Source organism: Brachypodium distachyon, chromosome 2, assembly GCF_000005505.3.
Source record: "Brachypodium distachyon strain Bd21 chromosome 2, Brachypodium_distachyon_v3.0, whole genome shotgun sequence".
Classification (NCBI taxonomy): Eukaryota; Viridiplantae; Streptophyta; class Magnoliopsida; order Poales; family Poaceae; genus Brachypodium; species Brachypodium distachyon.
The window spans coordinates 45219008-45244614 of record NC_016132.3 but is presented as its reverse complement, the minus strand read 5'-3'; the positions used below and the strand labels follow the sequence as shown (position 1 = coordinate 45244614).

The 25607-nt window shown below is 43.4% G+C and overlaps 2 protein-coding genes across 3 annotated transcripts; one reads left to right on the top strand and one right to left on the bottom strand.

Moving 5' to 3' along the window:
* Nucleotides 1-8163: 8163 nt before the first annotated feature.
* LOC100827477 (probable sodium/metabolite cotransporter BASS2, chloroplastic) lies at nucleotides 8164-14565 on the bottom strand. The gene is made up of 13 exons (XM_003569395.4): nucleotides 14263-14565; nucleotides 14059-14173; nucleotides 13055-13178; nucleotides 12894-12935; nucleotides 12687-12800; nucleotides 12506-12568; nucleotides 11522-11649; nucleotides 10259-10340; nucleotides 10118-10169; nucleotides 9932-10029; nucleotides 9196-9357; nucleotides 8653-8742; nucleotides 8164-8549 (listed from the first exon to the last, which is right to left on the bottom strand). Exons 1-13 carry the CDS (start codon nucleotides 14366-14368, stop codon nucleotides 8472-8474), a joined length of 1254 nt encoding a protein of 417 aa, XP_003569443.1. The 5' UTR covers nucleotides 14369-14565; the 3' UTR covers nucleotides 8164-8471.
* Nucleotides 14566-21128: 6563 nt separating this feature from the next.
* LOC100827780 (zinc finger CCCH domain-containing protein 9) lies at nucleotides 21129-23331 on the top strand. 2 transcript variants are annotated; one of them, XM_010233784.3, is made up of 3 exons: nucleotides 21129-21283; nucleotides 21519-22253; nucleotides 22350-23331. In XM_010233784.3, the coding sequence occupies exons 1-3, from the start codon at nucleotides 21197-21199 to the stop codon at nucleotides 22695-22697; spliced, it is 1170 nt and encodes a 389-aa protein (XP_010232086.2). In that variant the 5' UTR covers nucleotides 21129-21196; the 3' UTR covers nucleotides 22698-23331. The 2 variants fall into 2 exon arrangements, with proteins under 2 accessions (XP_010232086.2, XP_003569444.2); XM_003569396.4 differs by having other exon boundaries at nucleotides 22347-23331.
* The last annotated feature ends 2276 nt before the right edge of the window (nucleotides 23332-25607 follow it).

Below are 25607 nucleotides of genomic sequence, written 5' to 3'. Positions count from 1 at the left end.
AGGGTCCTTGTCTTTGGTTGCAAATCTGGAATAGTTTTGGTTGGAATAACACTATTCTTCCCTTTTAGTCACGCAAGACCACTCCGATCTGATCGAAACCCAACGAAACAATCCAGAGATCATGGGCAAGAGTGACCTTTGATGGGAGCTTGTGAGCACCCTACTTTCTAGTCCGGCTCTACTCTGTGTGTTGCTTAACCAGTGACTATATATGAACGTCCGCCGCTCGTGGTAGCTAGAGCGGTTCAAAAACATACTGGAGAGTTAATAGAAGATGCTAGTTCTATATAACCTAGCTGCTATATGTACTCCATTAGGCTGTTGGCTTTAGCCCAAATATCGATCACATCACATACACTCATGTGAAATCACAGTCATGGCCAAAGGTACCTGCAGTGCCTTTTGTTATTTCGGTTTTGCTATTTATAAGGCGACTGAAAAATAACTATTTCTAAGTTGACGCTAACAATCATCAGATCTAACCACGGAGATTCATGCAAGATTCATATACGTAAAAATGATGAGAAAATCTTAATTGGATGGTTATGATCGCCGACTAAGAAACATACACCCTTTTTATTTTTATTGCATTTCTCAAACACAGTTCTTACATACTCCATCTTCTTACACGAACCTACAAGATCAAGCTCGTGGACATGAAAACCTACACTGACTAGGACTTAAGGAGATTCACAAAAACTAACCTCATACTAGAACTCAAAACCCAACTAGCTAAACATGGAAAACGCCACGGTTCCAACTCAAACTCGAACATAATTTAGATTAATTCTAACAATCTCACCACATAATGTAAACTAGGTCGCAACTTCAAGTCACATCATCGCATGAGCAGCATCACACCCACTCATCCTACTGCTTGGTGTTAATGAAGTTAGCATCTCACCAACTTTCCTACGAATCACACTGGCATCTCACCAAGACACCACTTCCAAGGACATCGACACACAATCACGACCCACAAACAAGACAGCGGTTGAACATGGTAACTTCCATATTATGATGGTGGAAAATGCAGTGTTCAAGATCATGTCTTAGCTACAGTTTTTTTTCTATAAAATGATGAACGTGTTTATTAACAATGTGAGAGGCCATTAATTTTCTCGTAATATTTCTTGTGAAATTCATAGTAAAACTTGTGCACACCCATGTCCATGTAGGCATACAGTAGTCACCACATCTCTTAAATCGTAGCGAAGATGATTATATGTTATTCATATTTGTATACATAGTGTACACTAATAGTTTTGATACCGTGCAAAAAAAAATGAAAACATAGTCTTGGTGATGAACTGATCTCATATAATATGGTGATATATGATTACAACATATTTGCATATAGTTATATACATAGTGTACACTTTTTGAAAAAAAGGAAAACATAGCCTTGGTGATGAAATCTGATATCATACAATCAACCTTGATCAGTTTTTGCAATATGCATGATCAAGGAGTGATATAGTCTGATTGCAAATTCGTGGGGAAAAAAATACTCACTCTGTTCTATATTAAGTGATTTTTTATTACATGTATTTAGACGTTTTTTAGACATACATATATTCATGTGTAGACAAATTTGAATCACTTAATATGGGACTGAGGAAGTACTTTTGTGGACGCAGTGTTTTGGAAAGCGAGAGGGGTCAATGCGATGTGCACAGGAGACGTGCAGAGTAGCGCTAGCTATACCAGCTAGTGGGATGAGAGTAACTTGGACAGGCAGAGCCAGTTGGGCGAACGGAAAGCGGCAGCTCATGGTGTTCCAGTGGTTTCAACACGGAGCCTACACATACATCAGTCGCTGTGTGGTTCTGATTCTAGGCTACCCATCAATGATCAATGGTGTGGATTAATGACGAGGGAGAGCAATCAATTAATGGAGCAAATAAACGGCGAATACGTTGATATGGACGCGTACAAGTCAACTCGGAGTGATCGAGTTCAAAATGATGGTCTTGTACTACCCGAGGGTCGCCTACAAGCTACAGTCGTCACAAGTCAGGCTCGCTGGAAAATATTTATTGGTGAAGCCAGCCACTGGTGACAATCTTGCTACTCTGACTAGGACGAGGATTCGCTGCCAGCCTGCCATGGCCGAGTAATAGCGTGCCTCTTGCAGCTTGCAGGTGCAGACCATAAAATCAAGAATTGATTGAATCAATGAATACACCATTCAAATGCATGTTGCTAGGAGGCTAGGAGCAGTAGAGTATTTGCAAACTACTACTAGTACTACGTTTATGTTTTCATATTATTTTTCTAGGAAAAACACAGCACAAATGCATGCACCTCGCTAGCCAGTGGTGGAGTTAGAACAAAAGTTTAGGGGGGTCAACTGGAATTTTCTTGCCTTTTCATGTATAAGAGATTGTTTTTCAGCTTACTTTATCTATATTAAACCATATATACATGAGACTAAAATTTTAGGGTGGAGCATGACCCACCTAGCTTCTCCACTGTTGCTAGCGCCGATTAAATTCAGGTAAATGTGAAAGTTGTCAATTCTATAACTCGAATCTAACTATGCCGGTTTCATCATAAGAGACCTAACCACCTGAGCAAGGCTTAGGTCATATACAATGTGTTTATTCGATTTGTAGATATTAACTTTTTTTATCAGCTAACATGGTTAACTTAGGATAAGACTAATGTGTCCTTATTTACGGAACGTGCATCGGTTTGTTCGAATCTTACACACCAAAATCCAGTTAAATTATCTAGCCCCGGCCCACAAAACATATATATGTTTCTGAAAATATATAGCGAGACAAAAAGAAATATGTCACTCTTTCCATCCAACATAAGATGTATAAAGTTTGTCAAAATTCGGATGTATTTAGACATAACTTAGTGTATAGATGCATTCAAATTTAGTTAAAGTTGAGACATCTTTTGTTGGACGGAGTAAGCATGTGGAATTATGCATGCATGGCAGAAACAGGAGACAAGCTAGCCGTGATCCTGCATGCGGAATTGCTGAGCACAGCTCGATTGCCATGACAGGTCTAAAAGCTCTTAAGCAAAGCCCGCGGTAACCGGTAAACGGTAAAGTCCCGTGCGTCATGTCTCCGAAACAAGCTCCATGTCCCCGGGCAGCACCGTCTTGATTCGTACCTTCAATCATTGATGATTCTGCCCACTGAGCCGTGGGCACCCCCGGCGTCCTAATCGCGCAAGTGGAGCGGACCACCGGCTCCGATCAGGCCTCATGCGCAACAGCACCAGCACCTGCCTCTTTTTTTTTCTGAAGGAACCCTACGTATACATACGTAGGCTGGTCCAGGGCTTAATATTCCATCTTAATTTTTTTTCCGAGTTGTATGCTTGACGAATCGAGTGGAATATGCGCGCTCCTGGTGCAAATTGACGAATCGAGTACTTCATATCATTGTGCGTGCAGTGGAGATTGCACACTTGCCAGTTCTTCGGAGGAAAGGCGCGCACTCCAGGAGGAAATTAAGGAGCTGTAAATGGGAAACAGTCGTTTTCCTACTCTAAACTATTGGCTGGAATGATTTTTCTTCTTCTTTTCTTTTTGGGCGTGGCTATATATAAGTTGCCTAATTTTTAAACAAAAGGCTTAAATCTAAGTTGAACAATCAGAGCCGTTAGATTAGTATCTATATCGCATTTACCCTTTTTTTTCATCATACGTTTCAAATCTTAAAGCACAAATCATATCCAACGGCTGAGGAATTAACTTATATCTAACTAAAAATCAGGCAACTTAGATATAGCAAAACCCTTTTTTTTTCTTCTCATTTAACCCTTTTTCTAGACTAGAAATTTTGACGAAATCTGAAAACAAAAGCACACACTTGGGTTGAGGTGAAAGTGTATAGCTACATTTTTTTTGTTATGTGACTAGTGGTTTTTGCAATTAATCTGTGCAACTGCACACTTGCAATTTTTCCAGATTTGAAACTGTAAGAGTGATTTTTGCACTTTCAGAAACCGATCAGAGGCTAATGGTTCGAGAGAATACAATTAATTGATGGATTTGATCAGCAAGCTAGTTCAAAGTACTCCTAAGAAAGTCAACAAAGGAACCGTTCGAACATTAAAATCAACTGTGAGTGGAATTCGACTGCGAGTACACAATTCTGAACGAAGAACCTAAACTTTCTCCATCGAGGCAGCCGCAATAATAAAGGGAGCTGAGGGAAGCTCTAGGCGAAGCCACGCAGTGCCCGTCGAGTAAACGGCCTAGGCTGGGGCTAGCAAAGCTAGCGCAGCAGTAAATTAAATACGGTCCAGACTAGGGAGGTGTCATGGTCATCCCATGGAGATGAAGGTGATCACGAGAGGAAAATGGGAGTCTTCGCACGGCAAATTTACCGCAAATGGGAAGGAAATCAAGTCCAACGGCACCACCTCAGCGTTATCCAATGGGCTGATCTCGCCATAAAACGAGTCGATCAGCAGCAGCATGCGCGAGCGTTACGTACCTTTCGAGAGGCTCGATAGATTGTCTAGGCTTTTAGGCTGGGCCACGCAGTGGTTCTAGAGATGGATCACTCTATGAACCTTTGGACCCTAGCGTACGTGGAGTATGTGCCATGCCACAGTAAAGCATAAGCAACACGCACATACGAATTGAATTTGATTAGATTCTGTGATAGATCTTCATGTGGGGGTGTGATCAGGGCTGCATGCGAGCACGATTCGTATCTCGATCGTGGCCGTGGTACTATATATGCCCTTCGATCGGGTGAGCCAGTCTATCTGTGACGTGCAAACCTGCATCTGCATGGAGTTATTCATGGAGAAAATTACTCCAGCTTGGCATGCACGCACATAGTCATTCAACCCTTTTTTTTTTGTTTTGCTATCAAAATCGTCTGATTTTTTTTGTTAGGAATAAGTTGATTTTACAAATAGAGTCGGTGGGTGGTTGTTGTTTTTTCCATTACGTTCGAGCGGGCTGAAAGGTAAAAGCGGTTTGGTGATGGCATGCACTACATCAGCCTAATGCACGGGTCAACCTGTTATGTCTGTGAAAAACAATAAAAAGAAATACCCCTTGTTTCTAAATATAAGAAGTTCTAATGATTGTCTTAAGTCAAACTTTTTTAAATTTAATCAAGATTATAGAAAAGTCTAGTAATAAGATCTAGAACAACAAATGAGTATACTACGAAAATACATATAATGACATATTTAACAAAACTAATTTGGATTTTTAGATGTCGGTATTTATTTTCATAAACTTGGTCAAACTTAAAGAAGTTTGACTTAGGACAAAATACGATTTCTTATACTCCTTCCATTCCAAAATGTAAGTTGTCTTTGTTGTTTCTCAAACTTTCACGCATGCAAAGAATATTATCATATACAATGTCAAACCAATATACTATGGTCGGTTCTCGATGATGGTACAAGAAAGGTGGAGGCGTGATTTCGGCTGTGAGTCACCCTTCGATTTCATCACGGCGGCAATTCGGTGTGTGGCACATGGCCCTTCGACTATGCCGTCCACATAGGTGTTGTGGTGCGGCCTCGACTGCATGCTACCCTTAGACTACATCGACGACATAGTCTCATGGGGGTTCAGTAGATCGACATTGTTCGACTACATCATCGGTGCTCCTTGTTGTGCATAGCTTTTGCCTTTGGCCTGTTTCGAGAGCCTAGGTTTTCTCTCTCGTGTTTCCTAGGGCAAATGTTACCGTTGTATTCCTTGTATCCTGATTCTCTTGTTTAATTAAAACGGTGCAAGCAGGGTTATGCCCCCTAGTTATCCTAAAACAAACTTCACATGGTAAAAGTAGCAAGTCTTGTCACGTTGGGTAAGATTGGATAATTTGCATCATAAAACTAAAAGTAGGAATAGTGAAAGGCAAAAAAAAAAGGAAGAAGGAAAAAAAAATATCATGATCGTCTCAATCATTCAGCATTCGTCTCGACGGGACGGACGTGCAGTCGGCGATGATATATCTAGAGCTAGCTGGCCGCAGAGGAGAAAGGCGTGGCGTGTCACAGCCACAGGATAGCCGTCATCCACCGGCCAGCCGGACGGCCGGGCCGGGCAGGTGACGTCGACCCTAGCGCAGCAGCATGCAGGGTAAGTACGTGCGGTGCGTGGTGAGGTCACGTGACAGGCGGTCGCACGCACGCGCCCTCCTGCCCCTGCGCGAGCCGATAGATGCTTTGCACCCGCAGGCGGATCGTCCACGCCACGGTATATTCTCGCCTCGTCTTCAGTCTCTTATTAATTTCCTCCGGCCACCCGAGACTGATCAAGGGACGATCGAGCTACTGTATTCCCGCCGAGGAAATTTGATGGGAGGGGAGAGGCGTCTCCGGCCACCACCACACCCTGGCCGGAAGCGTGGCGCACTCCATTCAATTGCAATCGTCCACCGAGCTGCGCTGCATGCACTGCTCCCCCTGCGCACAACCTGGCAAAACGGAAGGAACAAGGCGCAGGGCTGCAGGCTCTCGCTCAAATCTCTTTTAATTCTGATGCCCACAGTGGCAAGTATTTTTATGTTTTCTCTCTCTCACACACACTTGAGAGTGACAATGTGACCGTATTGATGGCGTGTGGTTAATGATCCATTGGTAGTGTACTGGCAGCTGGGGACCGTTAAGCCTCTGCAAGGAATTCGGATCGGGTCCCGTCGTCTCCCTGCATCGATCAGCTGGCCTGGCAGCGATGCCCAATGGCAACCATGTGCTAGTTACATCTATATATATTCAGGGCCGGCCCTTGTGAAGCTGACGGACATGCAGGCACCAGGCAGGCAGGCAGCCGGTGCCCTGTGGCAGGTAGGTAGCAAAGGTTCAAACGACATTACGACAGCAGTACTGCTACTACTTAAGATCGTCAATGGTTAAATTCCAAGCTGCATTCGAATACTGTCAATATCTACATGCAGTCTCTACGATACATACTCGGGAATGCATGCGTAGATCCGGAGAGAAATGTACCGAGAGTCCGAGATATATAGCAGACGATAGATAGGCATGGCGATGGACCTCGTCGCCATTCTGCTAAAGAGGTGGATCAATCATGTCACCGTAGCGTGCGGACGGAGTACGTGTCGACTGGACGTCGCCGCAGCTCGCATGCAGCACGGGCCGTGGGTACGGGTCCATCGGGCGCGCGAGGGCATGTCAAACTTATGATGCCACCATGATGAGCTAGCATGCAGAGCAGAGCAGCTCGATCCATCCATCCATCCATCCATCAAAATCAGAGCGGAAGGCCGGGGGAGATGAGATGCCACGGCCATACTGCTACTCGCCCCATGCCCGGCCGCGCATCATTAGGTTGCGTGCATGCGACCCATCGAACGCTCGCCCGTTCCCCGGAAGGAGGTTCGTAAACGTCCGACTGGGAGATGGGCTCGCCTGAGGCTGACGTCGCTATAACTAGCGTACGTGCTTCCATTTCGTACGTGATCCTGTCAGTCAGCACCGTACGTACGTACGTGCTGCGATGAGTATATTTTTACCGAGTAGCCAGTGATGACCTCGCGTACGCTGTATGTACAGTCGCCAATGAACTCGTGTGTAGATGTAGGCGCTCAGCGCTGATGCATATGACGATCGACTGCTGCCTGCAGCCGTAGCACTTCTATTCAATGCATGCGTGTGCTCGCGCAGTAAGCAGGTGCGGACGGCAGACGAAAAGATACGTACTTTTGCTCCGTCCCATATCCAATGATTCAAATGTGTTTAAATTTAAATGTATCTATGACTAAAAACGTTTAAATACATGTAATAGAAAGTCACTTAATATGAGACGGAGGGAGTATAAGTTTAAGAATCAAATATGCGGATGCTGCAGTGTCAGGGCTGGGCTAGTATTTCTTGCCCTCTGGTTTTACATGATCTTCAGACCGCTGAGAGTTCGCCGGAGTCAAATGGATTTGAACCGAACGGTGCAACATGTCAAGAGAACTGGACTATGGTTTCCTTTTTTTTTACGTGGGACTGCTGAGAAACAAGAAACAAGGAGATATATCGCCCCCAAAAGAAACAGGGAGGTCTGCCAGCTACTTCCCTGTTAGGACTTCTGTTTCTATCTGGGCATCTGGCCCGTTAAAACCCAAGATTGACGCATGTACGGAAGCATTAGGACAACTGAAAGTTTCAATATTTTTTTTAACCCACAGAATATTTTTATACCTGGAAAACTTCTTGAAAATCAAATAGCTCAAAAAAACTAATATTCACCAAAAACCACCCTAGAATCAAATGTACTGATTGCCCACATGATGTGGATGGGTTCCTTCACAAAGGCCCATGAAATAAATCACTGCTTTACTAATAAGCAGCTTATTTCGAAGATTTAAAATACAATACACTTGAGTATAAAGCCACGCCTAAAGATTAACACGAGTCCTACCGACAATCAATTTATCTAGAATAAGGTTCCTGTCTTTTCCTGATGTAACTGTCCTCGAACTAAAACAAGGTAACAACTGAAACAGGAGCGGCTTGCTTCATTCCTTGAAATCGTCTTTGTCATCTGCTGGCAGCCCTCTGTTTCTCCAGAAAACTGCAAGAGCACTCCCTCCAAGCTGTCACGTAAAGAAAGGAACACTTAGATATTGATATGCACCGCCACACAATATAAGAATAGTTACTGCAGGATAGCGAGGAGAAGAGAACAAGAAAACCCACCGCCATGCACACGACGCTGACAGCAGAAGGAACAGCGACAAGTGGGTTCGTGAAGTGCTTTTGGGCAAGTAAAAATCCGAGTGCAGAACTCTGGAAAACATGAAGAATGGCACTATTAAGCACAAAGGGAATTGTAATTTACAGTGCTGTATGACGGAAAAGTATGTTCAAAATGGCTGTAAAACTATATGTAGTACTAAAATGGTTAAAAACGTACACCTAATGCATGTTTCGATGCTCTGCAAACAGAATCCACTATTATAACTATCAAGTTCTATTTAGCAGGGTATCAATAATGTAAACATAGACAGATTGATCTTAGCATATCCACCACATTTAGACAGCTGTAGCATATTTGCATGGCTAGACAACAATATTTCAGCAACTACACGAGAAACTGCACCGAAACAACAAGTGCATGAAAGAGTGAACTTTGTGCACCGAAACAAGTGCATATATATGAGCCATAAAGTTACTAAAGACCATAAAGCTGTTATGGCTAGATAAAAACAGACTAAATCTGATAATTCAATATCTTTGTACCTGCATCCCACATTCAATTGAGATGGTCCTAGAAGTTGATTCTCCGAAAGAAGACAATTTCGAGAGCCAATACCCAAGAGCAAATGCAACAGCATGCAGCAGAGCAACAGGGAGGATAAGTTGAGCACCTTGAGTTTTCAACACATCTGCGACTTGCCCAATCTTGTAAAAAACAAAATAGCAATTAAAAACAGTGAAAGAACGGCATTCCAGTAACGCAAAGTTGTACCTGGGAGTACGTGCTCCCAAGTGAAAAACAAACTACTAAACCAATGTCAAAAAGAAAAGAATTTTTTTTTCAAGAATTTAGCTTGTCAATGCCCAAGTCATCTGATCTGCATGCTTGTAAATTTTCATTTAAAAAAAGATCAGTTTTGTGTCTTTTGTATAGTGAGCAAATTTAGTGCTAACAAATTTGCTTCTGTAAGACACCAAGTTTTTTTTTTTGCACAAGACACACATACTTTTTTCATGAAAGTATACACACATGCCAAACACGCACATGCTAATTTCTTTACGAGTTTTTGACAATTTAATGTCTTTTTTTCAATTTACTGTTCATCCATTCGCCCCTCTCATTAGCATTCCATTTATAAATTATAGTATCAAAAATATCACAAAGCAAAACATAACATTTTACTCAAAAAAATAAGGGACATCAAAATAGCATGTGCCTATTAATAATGGAGAACGGAAGGCTTGAAGCATTACTCAGATCAGTTGTTTACAGACTTACAGGGCTAGCACAAAGCAAAGTGGTGAGGAGGACCCCTATTAGCGGTGTTATGGAGATAATGCGCTCAGTAAACTTCGGAAAATACTCATGTGCCAAAACTGCAAAATAAAAGAAATAGAATTACAAGTCAAAGAAAACATTTATAAAATGCCACAATATTGAAGGACGGATCTTGATTTTAAGTACCTCCAACAATAGTCGGTACTAGAACAACCTGAAAAGTACTGATGGCCAAGCCCTGCACACAAAATAATCTTTAACTAAAACAAACGTGATCAATAAAATGGGTAAGCAATTGATTCAAAATATGGATCAGAGTGTGCATACTGCAGCATCAACAGGAACTAGTTGACCAGCAAGGAGTTTAGTAAGGAGTGGTGTCATCACTATAGCACCAATAGTCGAACAACTGAAACATAAAAAAGAAGTCACTAGGATAGTCGTTAAACTAGTATTGGGAGCAGTAACTGAAAGACGTCACAGGGCATCTAAAGATTGTGTTTGGTGTTGTCGTAGATTTTCATAATCCTTTTTGCTCCACTCGCTTTTGCCTATTTTATCGTGTACTTTTCCACATGTTTGAATATATGCATTTCTATTTTGCAACCAAGCGGATTATCTGGAACCATGCATGAATCGAGCTAAGCTGAAAAAAATATATACTATTTCCAAAAACTAGTCAATTAAATGATGACCCTCCATAGATTCACATATATAGGCTGCAGCTAATGTTGCAAAAATAAGAGCTTGAATACCGCTTGTAAATAATCCAAGAAACATGACCGGTATAGGGACTACTGAGGGGACTAAAGAAACAAGAACAACAGCGACTAATTCATCTGCCAATATACTCCAGAAAAGTCGAACGCAAACCGATAATGGTTTTGTGAAATCTCCCAGGATGTTAATTGGTATAAGGATTGGGGTTGTTTATAATTTCAGTGGAGCACAGTTCAGCAACCGCAAGCTGAGCCTAAATCAAGTAGAATGGCACCAAACATATTACTAATGTTTGCTACTCAGTTTCAGTAGAGAGTACTCGTGCAACATGCACTGCTGCTATGATAACCCACTAGAAAAGGTAATAACTCTACAAATATTTCATGACTAGAAGAATGTCAAGCTGGACACGGCACATTATATTCATTCCAAGTGTTCTGCACTTAAACTTACGTCCTGGAATCCTCGATAGCAAGTCCTATTTACAGTTCGAAAAGCAGAAAGCTTATTTTGGGTGTGCAATCATCGCAGGAGCAATTTTTGTGGCACCGACCATACAAAAAGTGCTTGTTGCTTGCATCAGATAAATTAGAAAGCTAAAATTGCAATAAGAAATAGGTAGGAATGTCCAAAACCAAAGTCGATTTCAGTCTTTTGTATGGAAAATGTTCTGTGACAAATAATGCTGAAAAAACTAGCATGCTAGCCGAATTCAGTTAAGTAACATAAGTCAATCTGAAACACTTCACTTTCGTAACGGATAAAGTAACTTAAAAGAGATGCAGGTATATCCATATATGGATTCTGGACAATGAGTAGATTAAAACAAGCACAAGGAAATGTATTTTTGAAGGAATAACCCAAGCTTACGTGGTCATAAGAACTGAAAGTGCAACATTTCCTTTAGATATGTAAGTTGCAACGTTTGATGCTTGACCACCGGGGCAACATGAAACCAAAATAAGACCAGTAGCAAGAGGAGCGGATAACTTCAAGGTCTGTAAAACAGGACACCAATTAGGTGCAGATAAATATAAACACTAAAATGAGAAAGGCTCGTGTGCAAATTTTGGTGAATTTTTTATCCAGTACAAGCAATTCTAGGTTTAAATGGTTTTTCGGCCATTAACCAAAAGAAACAATTTACCAACATCAATCATATGTCTCTCAACTCAAATATACATTAATTGAAGGGCTAACAAGACAGATAATAAGAGTAAACCATCAGAAAAATGAAACCGGGGATCATTCTTCAACTTTTAAATCCTTTTAAGCATAGCCTATCACACACACTTAATTAATTTGAGCCAGCAATCATCTTTTTAATTTAACCTTTCCTAAACTGAACATAAAACGTTCTCAATAAGCCTGTTCAGCACAGGAAAAAATGTTCAAAATAACACTAAACGAAGGCCTAATAGTTTATTGTTCAATTGATAGGTGGTTTGTTCCGCCCATCTAGCACGAGACCCAGGCGCAATCCAGGGCCAGAAATTGCCTAGTAGCTCGATCCGACGGACATAAAAGGTGCGGGAGTGAGAGGGGCTGAGAGAGCTCGGAGGCTGCTGCATTTTGTTGTCTCAAAAATTGTGGATTTTGGCATGCCACAAAAGATCGAATATTTACTTCAGAAGATCAATATGTGCTCAGTGGTCGAATTTCAAATTGGCCAGTGCTGATATATAATTACCTTAGATTACATTATTTGAACTAAATTACTTGGTTTTGCAATAATGCAATTATGGTCAAAGTAGCAAATTAACAACAGAACAGAATAACAATATTCATCATAAAAATTAATAATCAACAATCGGTACATTATGTATAATGAAAACTAGCAGCATTGTGCATTACCAATGCAATGGCATATCCTAGCAAAGGTTTGATGAAGTACTGCGCAATAAATCCCACACCCACCTGCAAAGTAGCTATTAAATTAGTGAACCTACAAAGAGATCTATATCAATTCAGGAGGTGCTAAGAACAGAAAGATATCAGTATTTCTAGAACATGCTGTTCAGTGGCAGAAACATACTGTCCATGGATTCTTCATACATCTCCTGAAATCTTCAAATGTCAATGTTAGTCCCATTGACAACATTAGGAATCCGAGCCCCACAGTAAAAAGATCAGTCTCCAACCATGTGACCTGTGGGTCAAAGGAAACCATACATACAATTGCGTAAGGCGTTAGCTGCAAGTACAGATAGTAATGATAATTGCCAGGTGAGAGAAATTTTACCATGGACGGCTTGTAGATGCCAATAACGGTACCTAATATGACCTGCCAAAGGTGATCTCTGTGTTACTAGATTTACAAAGATTTGTTTCACAGCGATGAAAGAAACAACACAGTAGAAGACAAGAAACTGAAAACCTTCAGATGCTCTCATAGCAACTTACCCAGACAGGGAAAAGTGTGGTGAGTAGCTCCACTATTTTCTCATACTGGCTCACTCCATTAGCCACACTCTCCGGCAGATTACTAGATATGTTAGCTTCAGCCTTGCACAAAATTTGACGGCTCCTAAAGAAATAATAAAATATCTTGTTGTTTTAGGAAAGTCATTCAATCTTTCAATTATCTGGTCAAGGAGTATAAGACAAAATGTATCAAAACCGTAAGGGAAAAATGAGTCCAACGGATAAGACAAACTGGAAAGATATTATAGCCATCAAAATTGATCAGCAAAACTAAAAAGAAAATTATAAAGAGTAGTGTCTACTCAAATGAGAGCACAAGATGTCACAAGATAAAACAAGGAATGTGGATTGTTTTTCTGCTTGTATGGGCACATGAGAATCTCAAAAAATTCATAGATGTGCCTCATGTTAAAATACCTGCCATGAAATTGTGCAAAAATACAATACATGTGAACTTGCTAAAATGATAGATGCTCCTCATGTTGACCAATGACCACTAGGATTACTAATATGAGTACATAACTAACAGAACAATAATGTTAAGAGAAAACGTTGGCAGTTTCTGAGTATTGCATTGCACCTATTACACTACACATTTCACTGAAGTCACCCGGTGAGTTTTTCTTTCAGTGTCATAAACCTTAGAAACAATTTCCCTAAAAAAACCTCAGAAACAAGAATCTCCGAAGCAAGAAGGTTTAATTGCGGGAAAAGACAGAGTGATCTTGAGAACCCATACGATTCCCTACCTCAAATTTGCACATAGAGACTGCATCCAACAGTGTCTACACTGGTTATAAAGTGTTTATAATTCTACCTTCACAATAAGCTGAAGGTAGGTATATAGTACTCCCGTACCTCAACTTATTAAGTGACTGGTCTTGACTGAAAAAATTACTTGGACCAAAAAAAACCTTCAATCGGGCAAATCAGGCAATCCATGCCCTCAGACCCAGCAATTTTCCAGTCCCAATTATCCTTACCTCACAACCGGACCAACAGTGGCGGCTAGTGTGGACGCAATGGCGAGTCCGTGTTCGGTCTTCTCCGTTGCACCCCCATATGCTGGCACAGAGCATGCAACCCTCGACCCGCACCCTGCATCCAAGCGAACATAACCAGGTCAAACAAATGGACTGGGTATGGAGAGGAAAACCCCATTCAAGCAGGCTCCAAGGGTCGCGTACCGAGACGAGGAGCAGCCGTGCAGGCGGTGGCGAGACGCGGGCGCGGGCGGAGGGCCCGGGAGACGGACGCCATGGAGTGAGGAGGGCAGGTAGCGGAAGGTGCCATGTTTGAAAGAGATAGGGTGGTGTCGAGTTCCGGAAGTCGCGGAAGAAGAGGAGTGAGGGTTTAAGGCTTGTGCGAGTGTGGGGAGGAGAAGTGGCGCCGCTGGCGCTGTCGTCGACGAGGACAGCGGTGGGGACGAGGAAATCGAGGGGCGCCGGGAGAGCCACACATCGGGGCGGCGCGCCTGCGGATCAGGTCATGTCGCTAGTCCCTTCCCTTCCCGCTCCCCTGCGTTGCCGACGTGCCACTGACATCCGTGCCCTGCCTTGCCAAAGGAATTTCCCCCCAGCCGTGGCCGTCGCGGGCCTCGAGGCAACTGCGTTCAATTCGGCCCGGTTCATTCCAGGAAACGGGCGTGTTTTGTCAGCGGCGGGCTCAAAATTCAGTTCAATTCGGCCTGGTTCGTTCCAGGAAACAGGCGTGTTTTGTCAGCGGCGGGCCCAAAATTCAGTGGCTCGTATCTACGAGAGGGCTCGATCCATGAGAATGGCTTTGATCCGTACGTGTTATGCTACGGTTTGTAGTTGTGTTTCTTTAGAAATGCGAGAAGGATAACCTCGACATTCGCATCGATTGATATACAGGTCTATGTATTTGTAAAAATTATACGGAACCAAGCATGGAAGCTCAGCAGAGTCGATAAAAAAAAATCAAAAACGTTTGCCTCGGGACAATAACTCCACCAAACTAACACTGACCCTATATATAGTAAAATGTCCAAACAAACAAAAAAGGAATCACTTCCAGGATAAGACTACAAAAAGAGATCCCCGCACCTGCATTGTTGATGACAAGTTCAACCGTACGTCGCTTTGAGAATTTTTCATCCCTGAAGCCGAGATTTAAGACACCACCTTCAATAAGGGCACGACGGAGACTCGTGTGCCGAAGTGCATATACTCATCACTAAAACCATTTCTACCATCAACACTTGACTAAGGACTCCTCGCTGGCTGGATAACGCAAGAGAAGATACAAGAAGCTGAAACATCTCATACTCCCTCGCTTATGGCCATTGTCGCACCACTTTCGTATAACATCAACATGCATGACTTGATGCCTCCTTGGGAGATTCCGTGCATAGCACTTGCTGGCAAACAAGCATAACTTGGCGCCTACACATAAGACGTTGTGTGTAGCACCTGTCGGCAACAGGCATGACTCGCCGCGGCAAGAAACGCCACACGTAGCACCTAACGAGTCGATCTAACCAAATCTAGAGGGGGAGGGCGTCCCACATACCGCCATCACCGGGGAAGGCGCAGCCCCAGATCCAGGTCTTACGGGGGTGGCAAAAAGGCGGCTCGTTGGCACGATGGTGGCGGCGGCGCTTGGGCTCCACGTTGCGCTTAGTTTTTATTGGGGAGATTGGGAGGAAAGACGCGGTGTGTGTCAAATGGGTCGAAGGTTAAGTTTAAAAAACAACCGAGGGAATTTTTGCATATTGTACAGACATTTGAAGGCATTTTTATTGAAATAGCCTCTAAACTTGTTGTGGCAATTTTACAAATAGCCTCGAAATGATTGTTGTGTGGCTTTGTTTTAAAATGTCTTTGATGCTTTGTTTTTTTTAGGCTTTTTCTTCATTATGCTTTGGATATTACTCCCTCTGTACCAAAATAAGTGACCGTCACTTATTTTCGGACGGAGGGAGTAAAAGTTTTTGAGGCTTTTTATTAAAATTGCCTCCTTACCTTTGTTCTTCCAAGGCTTTATATGAAATTGCCTTCCATGATGAGTAATTAAGGCAAATTTTTTTAAAAAACCTTTACCAAAATGCCCTTAAAGCATGTACATGGTATAGTGAACCTCGGCGTCACCGTCAAGCGAGTGCCGGAGGCCGCTCACCGTCGTTGGTGTGCACCAGCATAGCCGCTGGGAAACCCCGAATCGTTGGTAGACGGAGATCCACTGCCATGACGGGAGAGAAGGACCCTGCCGCCGCCGTCAGCACATGGGATTTTCTCGGCAGTTGATCCCCAACAGCGGCAAGGGAGAGGATCCAGTGAGGAGGGGCGAGAGGCGACGCATGTGGGATCACCTTTTTTTTCCATTGGTCACATACTTTTCTCTTGAGAAATTGCAATGTCATTCCACATGATAGGTCAAAATTAGTACTACAACTATTAAAAATCTGGTCGAAGACAAATCCAACATATAGTCAAAATCTTCTAGGTTTCACACTATGTTCTCTTTTACTCCTAATTTGCATCCCAAAGTTTGGATGCTTTTGAAACTTCAAGCTATGGATCACAGTTAGAAACTTACGGCAAATAAGAATTTGTTGCGAACATTAGACAGTCACCCACTCTACTTCAGTATGCAAAAGTTACGCAAAAGATTTTTTTTTCTTGCGGGAGTTTCATATGTGATAGGTCACCTGATGTTCATAAGAAAATGAACCCATGGCATCCGACCACATCCTTTATTGCTCTCTAGAGCATGCATCTGCATGCACCACTATCCCTATTGCTCTAGCAGCTGGGTAGGCACGATCCACACCGAATGCAACACAAAGATAAAATATTAACATCAATCTATTTCTGGTGCGAGCGGCACATCAGGGTCTCGTAGTGCATGCCTTCATCCGCACGGTCTCCACTGCCATCACCAAACAGTGCTTAACAAACCCTGATCGCAACAGGCGAGCACTACAGATCCAGACTCAGAGCCACCTAGCCGACCTGATCGTCATCGCCAAACCAAAAGCCCTCACCTAAAAAGTCCATCCGGTTCGTTTAGCCGTCACGCCATGGGGGAACAAAGCTCTCTCCATCTCTCTCTCCCAGCTTCTAAAATACTAAAAAAAACCACACACACGCCATGCAGCTAGCGCGCGCACAACTTTTCCCGTTTTCCTTCTCTTTCTTTTATCTCTCCGGCCGGTCTCCATCTCCGGCGAATGATTCGGACGTGCCGCGGCACACAAGAGATACGCTTGTTTCCTTGCGAGTTCCGAGTTTGTTAAAGCTGTAAGCAGGAAGCAACATATGATTGCATCTGTGTGGTGTGGTGTGGTGCGGTGTGGTGTGACCCCTGGACGTGTGTGTCTGTTTGTTGCTCTGATTTTCCTATGGCGGCGTACGTCATCGGGAGGCAGACAGAGCATGCACACACGCACGGCTGCCCGGCCGGGTTGGTTCGTTAGCGGGGAGAGTGACGGACCCGTGAAAGCAAAGCAATCTAGTCGGATTTTGCACAGCCACGATGCTTTCGTACCAGTACAAGAGCCCCGCCCCGCGCACCTCACCTCACTGACTCGATCACCACGGATCAATGTATATGTATGTACCCTACGTGTAGGGCCGGGCCACCGTGATTAATTAGCTATTAAGCAACGACAAATTTGATACCTCATACAAATGAGGCTTTCTTAACAATAGGGAAAATGATAGGACTGCAAGCATTATATAATTGAGTTGAGTTGTCAGTGTTCTCGCACCGATGATCGACTTTTTTTTTTCTTGAAAAAGTGCACTGGTGACGGTAGTAGCCGAGCAGCTGTTCTGGTGCTGGAGTACAAAGGTACTCCGTAACATGCATGGCTTTGTTATAACGACGCTCGTAGATTGTTGTCGCGACAGGGACACGGTTATAATGCTATGGGAGTAAGGGTTGTCTACGTCGTGATACTGATAATATTGTTTTCAGTAGAAGAAACCCGTGGTACAAGACCGAGAAGATTAGTGCAACAATTTAAAAAATGCTTGTTGACTCTAAACTTGGCTTTGGCGAGTGGATATGATCCAAAATACGCCAGGCTCCTCTATTTTGCATACGTGAGATACATAACCCTCGTGCAGGAGAACCAGTTTACCGTCTCTTCTTTTCTTTCTCCCTGCATTTCCCCCCTTTTTGCAGTCCAAATCCGTAGCCACGCTGCCCTGTCTTCTCTCCCACAAATTCATAACCGGTGGTCTGGACTTAACATGGGCCGACTGGTTGTTTCTACGTGGTATTGAAGATTTTTACGGTACCCCGGTACTTCAAAAACTTATATGGAGTACCAAGCAAATCTCACTGTCCATATTAAACGGCAAATTAGACATTTTCAAAAGGATACAAGATCCAGGGGAAAAAAGACTGTCGATCTGGGCCAGCCCAGTCAAGTGACGGCGGCGGTCCCTCCCGATCCTGTTCGGAGGAACTCCAGTCGAGCGGCGGCGGAGCATAGTTGATGAATGAACGAATCATCAAGTGATTAATTAGATTAGTCAGCAGCTATTTAGAAAAGAACACGCAGGAATCATTAATTTTAGAGTTGGAGGGACCCGATCAATTTATCTTGATAAGATGCATGAATCACTTCGAGCCTCAAGTGATTAATCAACAAGTCTTTAGGAGAGAGATAAATCCATTCATCAAAAGCCATATGCGTGCATGCGTGATCATCGCGGGGCGGCGCTGAGCTGCTCCATCTGTTCGTCCTCGTCCGCTGTCCGGCGCGGCAGGCGGCGACTTCGTCCACTTCGCTCCGTCTCTTAGTCCGGCTCTTGGCACGGCGCTCTAATCGCCCGCCGGCGTGGCAACGTCTGCGTCTGGCAAAGCAAGATCCCATTTTTTTAACGCACATTGAGCACCAGCACCGTCACGCAATTACGATTTTGCCCTGCAATTCATGGTACTCTGGTAGTTTTTGATCGGTACTCCGTGAGCCTAACCATGGAGTACCAGATAATACCGGTCACTGAATGAAGACAAATGAACGGTTCATATTAAATTCAGGGTACCGTAAAAGAGCTCGTGGTATTACACATGACAATAATGAACACCTATCGGTTATGATTTGGGTAGGTACCGTTACGACAGTTACTGATATGTCTAGATAAATTTCTTCCCGGTTTTGAAAATCTACGCAGTATGTTTATACAGTTACGAAAATCGAGCAGCTGTTGTCAACTACTCCCTTCGTCCACAAATAAGTGTCTTCTAGATTTGTCTTAAGTCAAACTTTTTAATGTTTGACCAACTTTTTTGAAAAGAGTAGGAACACATATGACATCAAATCGGTACATTCAAAATGGATCTAATGATACCGATTTAATGTCATAAATGTTGTTACATATGTCAATAAAATTGGTCAAATTTAGAAAAGTTTGACTTAGAACAAACATAAAAATACACTTATTTGTGAAAGTAGGGATTATTTACCTCTCTATTCTGACGTAACGCTTCAATAAGAAAAAGTGTAATTCGTAAAGTATTGTAGCCTCAAATAAAAATAATATCAAATTTTATGCTGAAATTATTTGCTGCCGGTGCCTTTTATACTTGGGATATACTACTACGATGCGACGCGATAACGACAAAATACCGACCGTTAATCTGGGTCCGATGGTTACATGCATGTCATGTGCATGGTTTCGTAGGATCCTACGATATACTGCCGGCAGAAAGGGCAGCATCAGAATGCCCCTGCATTCTTCTACGAGTACTCACGTTACACAGAAACTTGGGAGTTCATAAGATTGTAGTAGTAAATTTCTGAACCAGGAGTGCCCTGCCGACTTGACCTCACCTGACATGAAAATGGGTTGACTTGTCCGCATCAAGGAATCGATGAAGTAAGCTAAAAAAATAAAAAAGGAATCGATGAAGTATAGTGGAAGGAATTAACTTTTGCACCCGGCACTTCGGGACGAGATAAACCCCGGTCGGGCGCGAAGAGATTTTATCTTTGGCCATTTAAGCGGTTTTATTTTATGTTTAGTTTATCACTCACTCTCCATGCATGTTATCTAGAGTCATGGTAAAATAATACTCTCTCCATTTCATAAAGATTGGCGTATTTTGTTTCGGCAAGACAAGACTTTGATCAAGAATTATACTATTAATATGTAAAATATATGATACAAAATCATGATTATTAGAAATAACTTTTAAAGACGAATCTATGGATATAAATTTCATGTACGTAAAAACACATATTAACAGAGCTATCATTGGTCAAAGCCTTGTCTTAACGAAACAAAATACGCTAACCTTTGTGAAATGAAGGGAGTACAATACATATAATAGATTATTTGTTTACGACGACATACAATATTGTTAAGTCGCCTCAACATAAATTGCTAGCACATCTTTAATATGAAAGTAATGAGATCCACTTTTGGATAAATGACACGGATAATCACCATTAGTCCACCTTTGTAGATGTGCTTAGCTGACTCTTCGCTAAGAGTCTGATTTTTCACGAAAAGTTTCACATTTGCAAATGTCCTGGCCACAATGGCTCCGAGCTAGATTAAGTCCTGGCTCCACTACTATACATCATGAATTCCACTAGTTTCTCAAATTAGACGAGTACGATAGATGATTTTGTGCCGTCTTTCATGTTAAAATTATCCATTGCATTTCCTTCTACTCCTTGCATTGCACAAAACAAATCACATAGATTTGTGCACTTTTGATCAAGTCAGCTCTCGTGCGTGACCATCCATATTAGATTAGTATTAAATATATGTGAATTGTTACTGACCGGATGCGAAAGCCAAGAGAAAAACGAGAAAAATCTATTGGAATTGTTTTGTGGAACCGAGTGAGTAGTACGAAAATAATGTTACCCATACTTTCCTTTCTCTAAACTCAATAACAATACATAGGCGCGTGATTGTGATGGTTGTAATCCCAATCTTAGAATAAGCAAAAGGGGCTTAGATCCGAACCAAAGGTGTGACAACCACCGACTGTACTGGGAGCAGGGCCGACCCGGCCGTGGTCCGGTACAGAGGCGTCCTACACTACACCTGCCATCTCGCTCTCGCCGACGCGCGGGCTCCACGGTCTCCCTCGCTCCTGGCATGCTCCCCGCTATATAAACGACACCACGCAATGCCTGCACCGGTGTACCCACGTCCTTCATCGTCGTCCCCTCATCTATCGGAAACTCTCTCTCTGCACCTAATCGAGCGGCAACAGGTAATCTTATTTTCTTAGTTCGTTTTCTCTCCCAGATTAGATCGTGCGAGATAGTAATCTGCAAATATTTATTGTTACCGATTGTTACAAGCTCAGCGATTTCCTGTTTCTTTCCTTTGTTTTGCTTTCGCCGTTTAAGTTCAGCTGTTGGAGTTGATGAGCTGGTACAAGCGCGAAATGAATTCACACAGCTTTTCTTCTCGCATTCCTGACATTCCGATATGTTTCTTCGCAGAAACACACAGTCGTCTGCGGGAGGAAATCATCCAATCAATCAGCCATGCAGGAAGCTCTGGTCTCTCCGGCAGCCAACGCCGACCGCCTCCGGTCGGCGTTCGAGCTGAAGGCGTACGCCTTCGGGGACCAGCGGCTCTCCTCCTACCTCCCGGCCAGCGGCGGCGACGACGCACTGGCCCTGTACCGCTGCACGTCCCCCTTCAGCCCCAGCCTGGGCTTCTCATCCCCGTCGCCGCTCGCCACCTCCGTCTCGCTCTCGCCGTCCTCCTCCGCCTCCCTCGTCGACGACGACGGCGACTACTCGGCCGCCGACGCCACGGGCCACCGGCTCCAGCTCGCGCGGCTCGCGCTGCAGTGCCAGGAGGTGGCCGGCCGCTACGAGCTCTGCCTCTCCCACCTCGCCGAGGCCGTCGACGAGGCCGCCGCGCTCCGCCGCGAGAACGCCGAGCTCCGCGCCGCCAACACCGACCTCGTGCACCGCCTCGCGCTGCTCGGCGGGAAGCAGACTGCCGCAATCGCCATCGCTGACGATCTCCGCCGGTTCCGCGGCGATCACAAGGTTGCTGTGGCCGAGCGCAGCCCCGAGACCACGAAGCTCGCCAGCATGCTCCCCAAGAGCATCTCCGTCCGTTCCAACGGCTACCTCAAGATGAACCAGCAGCAGCCTGCCCCGGCGGCACCAGCCGCCTACAACCGCAAGCCCCGAACGTCGACCCCGACCAACCCGAGCCCGGTGAGTCATCCATCCCTGCCGTTCCCGCCTCGCCGATTCAATTCCACCACGTACAGCTCCTCTTATTTGATTGGCGTTTCGACATTGCCACAGCAGCGCGCGTACGTGGGCGCGGACGGCGGCGGCAAGAAAGGGGGCGAGGAGCAGAAGCAGCAGCTGCAGGACAAGGAGGAGCAGGAGGCGGCGGCGGAGCTGGACGTGTACAACCAGGGCATGTTCAAGACGGAGCTGTGCAACAAGTGGGAGGAGACGGGGGCGTGCCCCTACGGCGACCAGTGCCAGTTCGCGCACGGCGTCGCCGAGCTCCGCCCCGTCATCCGCCACCCGCGCTACAAGACCGAGGTCTGCCGCATGGTGCTCAACGGCCAGGTCTGCCCCTACGGCCACCGCTGCCACTTCCGCCACTCGCTCACGCCCGCCGAGCGCCTCCTCCGCCGTCCTTGAGAAAGAGCCTTTTACACCGCCTGCCGAGACAACCGTTGTGTCGTACTCTGTCTCGAGTCAAACACGAGAAGTTGTACAAAAGTACGAACGGCGTAAATAATACAATACCCCCTATATAAGCACATATAAGTAATATAAAAACATAAAGATAACAGAACAGTAGAGTTAGTGCACGCGACATGTGAATATTATACAGAGGAAAAATAGCCGTCTCGTCAGCACCGGGCTCCCAGGCAGGGGCTTTTTCAGCACTTCAAATTGTTCATATGTATGTACGTTTACGGTCTTTTGGCTGGTCTAGGTGAAATTTTGTTTCCCGTTTCGAGGGAACATGTGAAGATCGACATGATACAATAAGGTCAGTGACTGTGTAGATTGGGGATCTGGGAAGTGCTTCGAAGTTCAGCTGAACTTCGGGACGGCGGCCATTTTGTTTGTTGATGAGCAGTAGATCTTGTATAGCAGCTCTATGCTTTCTTCGGAGTTCAGACTACCTTGCTGCTCTTGCAATTTTCCTTTGTAATGTCGGTGATTTTTGCAGTATATACGTTGGCATGTTTCTCCTTTTGTCACCCAAAACTCTGTTCTCTGTAAACCTTAATTATTGATGAATGAACAAGTGTTTAGTCTGCTTTGTCTCTATGTATGACTCTTTGGTTTGTGTCCTTCTGAATCCCAAAGCTGATATGTTTTGGGGTAAAGAACCTGCCTAACCTGTCACGAGCGGTTCTGGTAGTTCCGTAGGTACAGAGTTGAAGGTACAGAACATGGATATCTTACCTACCACTGTCATTTTGCTGCTTCAAGTATAAGCTACTTAAGCTCACTACTAAAAAGCATATACGTCAAAGGCACGTCTTAAAGAATTAATCTATAACTTAGTGTTACTAGTTTGACGGATGCATATTAAATTACGGGAGTGCGTATGCATCAGTCAGAATCTTAATTTCTCAGTCGACTGTTCAGAACGTTGTGCTTTATTTATTCTAACTTCTGACGGCAGGGTTGCCACACAACACAATCACATGCATGTGCGTGGGTGTGACGTCCCGATCGGTATATGCGAGCACGTGTGTTTCGGAATTTGAGATCACAATAAAAAGCATTCGTTCTTATATTAACATGAATCCAGTCCCCATTTATATGGTTCTCATGTATATTGCTACAAATTTTAGAATAGTACTAAAACATGAAATTTGAAAAATTACCGATCCTGACGAAATCACACTTGCACAGCGCAGCCAACGCCACGGAGAAAGTAAAAGGCAACAAAAATAATAACAATCAAAATTTCAAAATTGCAAGTAAAACTTTATGTACGATTTAAAAATTGCAGGTGAAAATTTAAGCGCGATTCTAAAAGTTGCAGGTGAAATTTTATGCGTGATTCTAAAAACTGCAAGTGAAAATTATGCTCGATTCTAAAATTGCCGGTGAAACTTTAAAATGTGCAGGTGAAATTTTTTAAATTGCACTGAAATTTCGGAATATGCAACTCGTCCAAAAGAAAATCGAAACGCGAGAAAATAAAATTAATGTACTTCTTTTATGTGAGTGCACATATATAAACTTGAAAAAAAGTCAAGAAAACTAAAAACTAAAAACAAAAAGAACACAAGTTATAATTAGAAAAAAAAAAGAATACGAGGGCAAGAGAGTTGAACCCGGGACCTACGCTGGGGCATAACAACCACAAGCCACCACACCACCAAACCATATCTTCAAATTGTCAGTTATTAGTCTATTTATTATCGGTACGTTTCCGTGTCGACTGAGAAAAATTTATACCTAGCAAATCCGTTAAATTATTGACTGCCAAAGGTTGGTCACTCCATGTCTGAGCACAAAAGTTTGCTCTGCAATGCGACTCAGATTGACCTGCTGAACTTCCTGGGGTGATGTCGATGAAAGCTGACTTCACCTTGAACCGGATGATAACTTTTTCCTCAGATAAACTACAGAAAATGAACACGTTGTACCACTTCGCGAAAAAAATATATTTTGTCACAGGTTACGACTTGAATACCGGACCTAAAGTGGTTAGGGGCGCTAGGCTAGGAATGAAATCGGATGGATATCCTAAACCATTTTTTCTCTCTGAGTCAAACAAAGATAGTGTCACATATCACCTAACAAAAAGATAGTGTCTTGTATGAATGCAGATAATATCGGTCACAAATATGAATCGAGTATAAAGCGAGTACAATATGACCATCACCAGTCATGAATTTTTCCCGAATATTATGTGAAAACAAAATCAAATGTATCGTTGAATGTAATATAAATAGAAGTTAACAATACAAGAGTTTCCAAATACAACTATGTTAGAAATTTTAGACACAACTTCATCTCATAAATACTTATATCATTTCCACCTAATGTGCATTTATTTCATAACATGCATGTATAACATATATGTATCAGCTAGAATCAAAGAAGTTATTAAAATCCGTCATAACGAAATCTTTATGTATAACAATCTTAGTGACACAGTTCTCTTTTTTTTTTGTAGGGAAGGCCATCGTGGTTAGCTTTATTAGCATTTAAACCAAAGTTACATCGTCAATAAGGAAGGGCAGAATAAAACTAGGAGGATTGTTCAACCACAAACTCGGTGGGTCAATTCTCGCCATTCTCGCTAGCTCATGAGCAACTTGATTTGCCTCTTTAGGACAATGTTTGATGATAAATTTTTCATACTCCTTCAGAGCTTTCAGGCAATCAATAAACTGCAGCAGGAGGTGAAGAAGGCAGCTGATCGCTTGTCATTTCCTTTACCACATCAATGCAATCCGATTGTATGACCAAACTCGAGCATCCGATACTGCCTGCCAGATGAATACATCTTTGGAGCGTCATAGCCTCCGCCACTGTTGCATCATAGACAACCGAAAACACATTGTTTGCAGC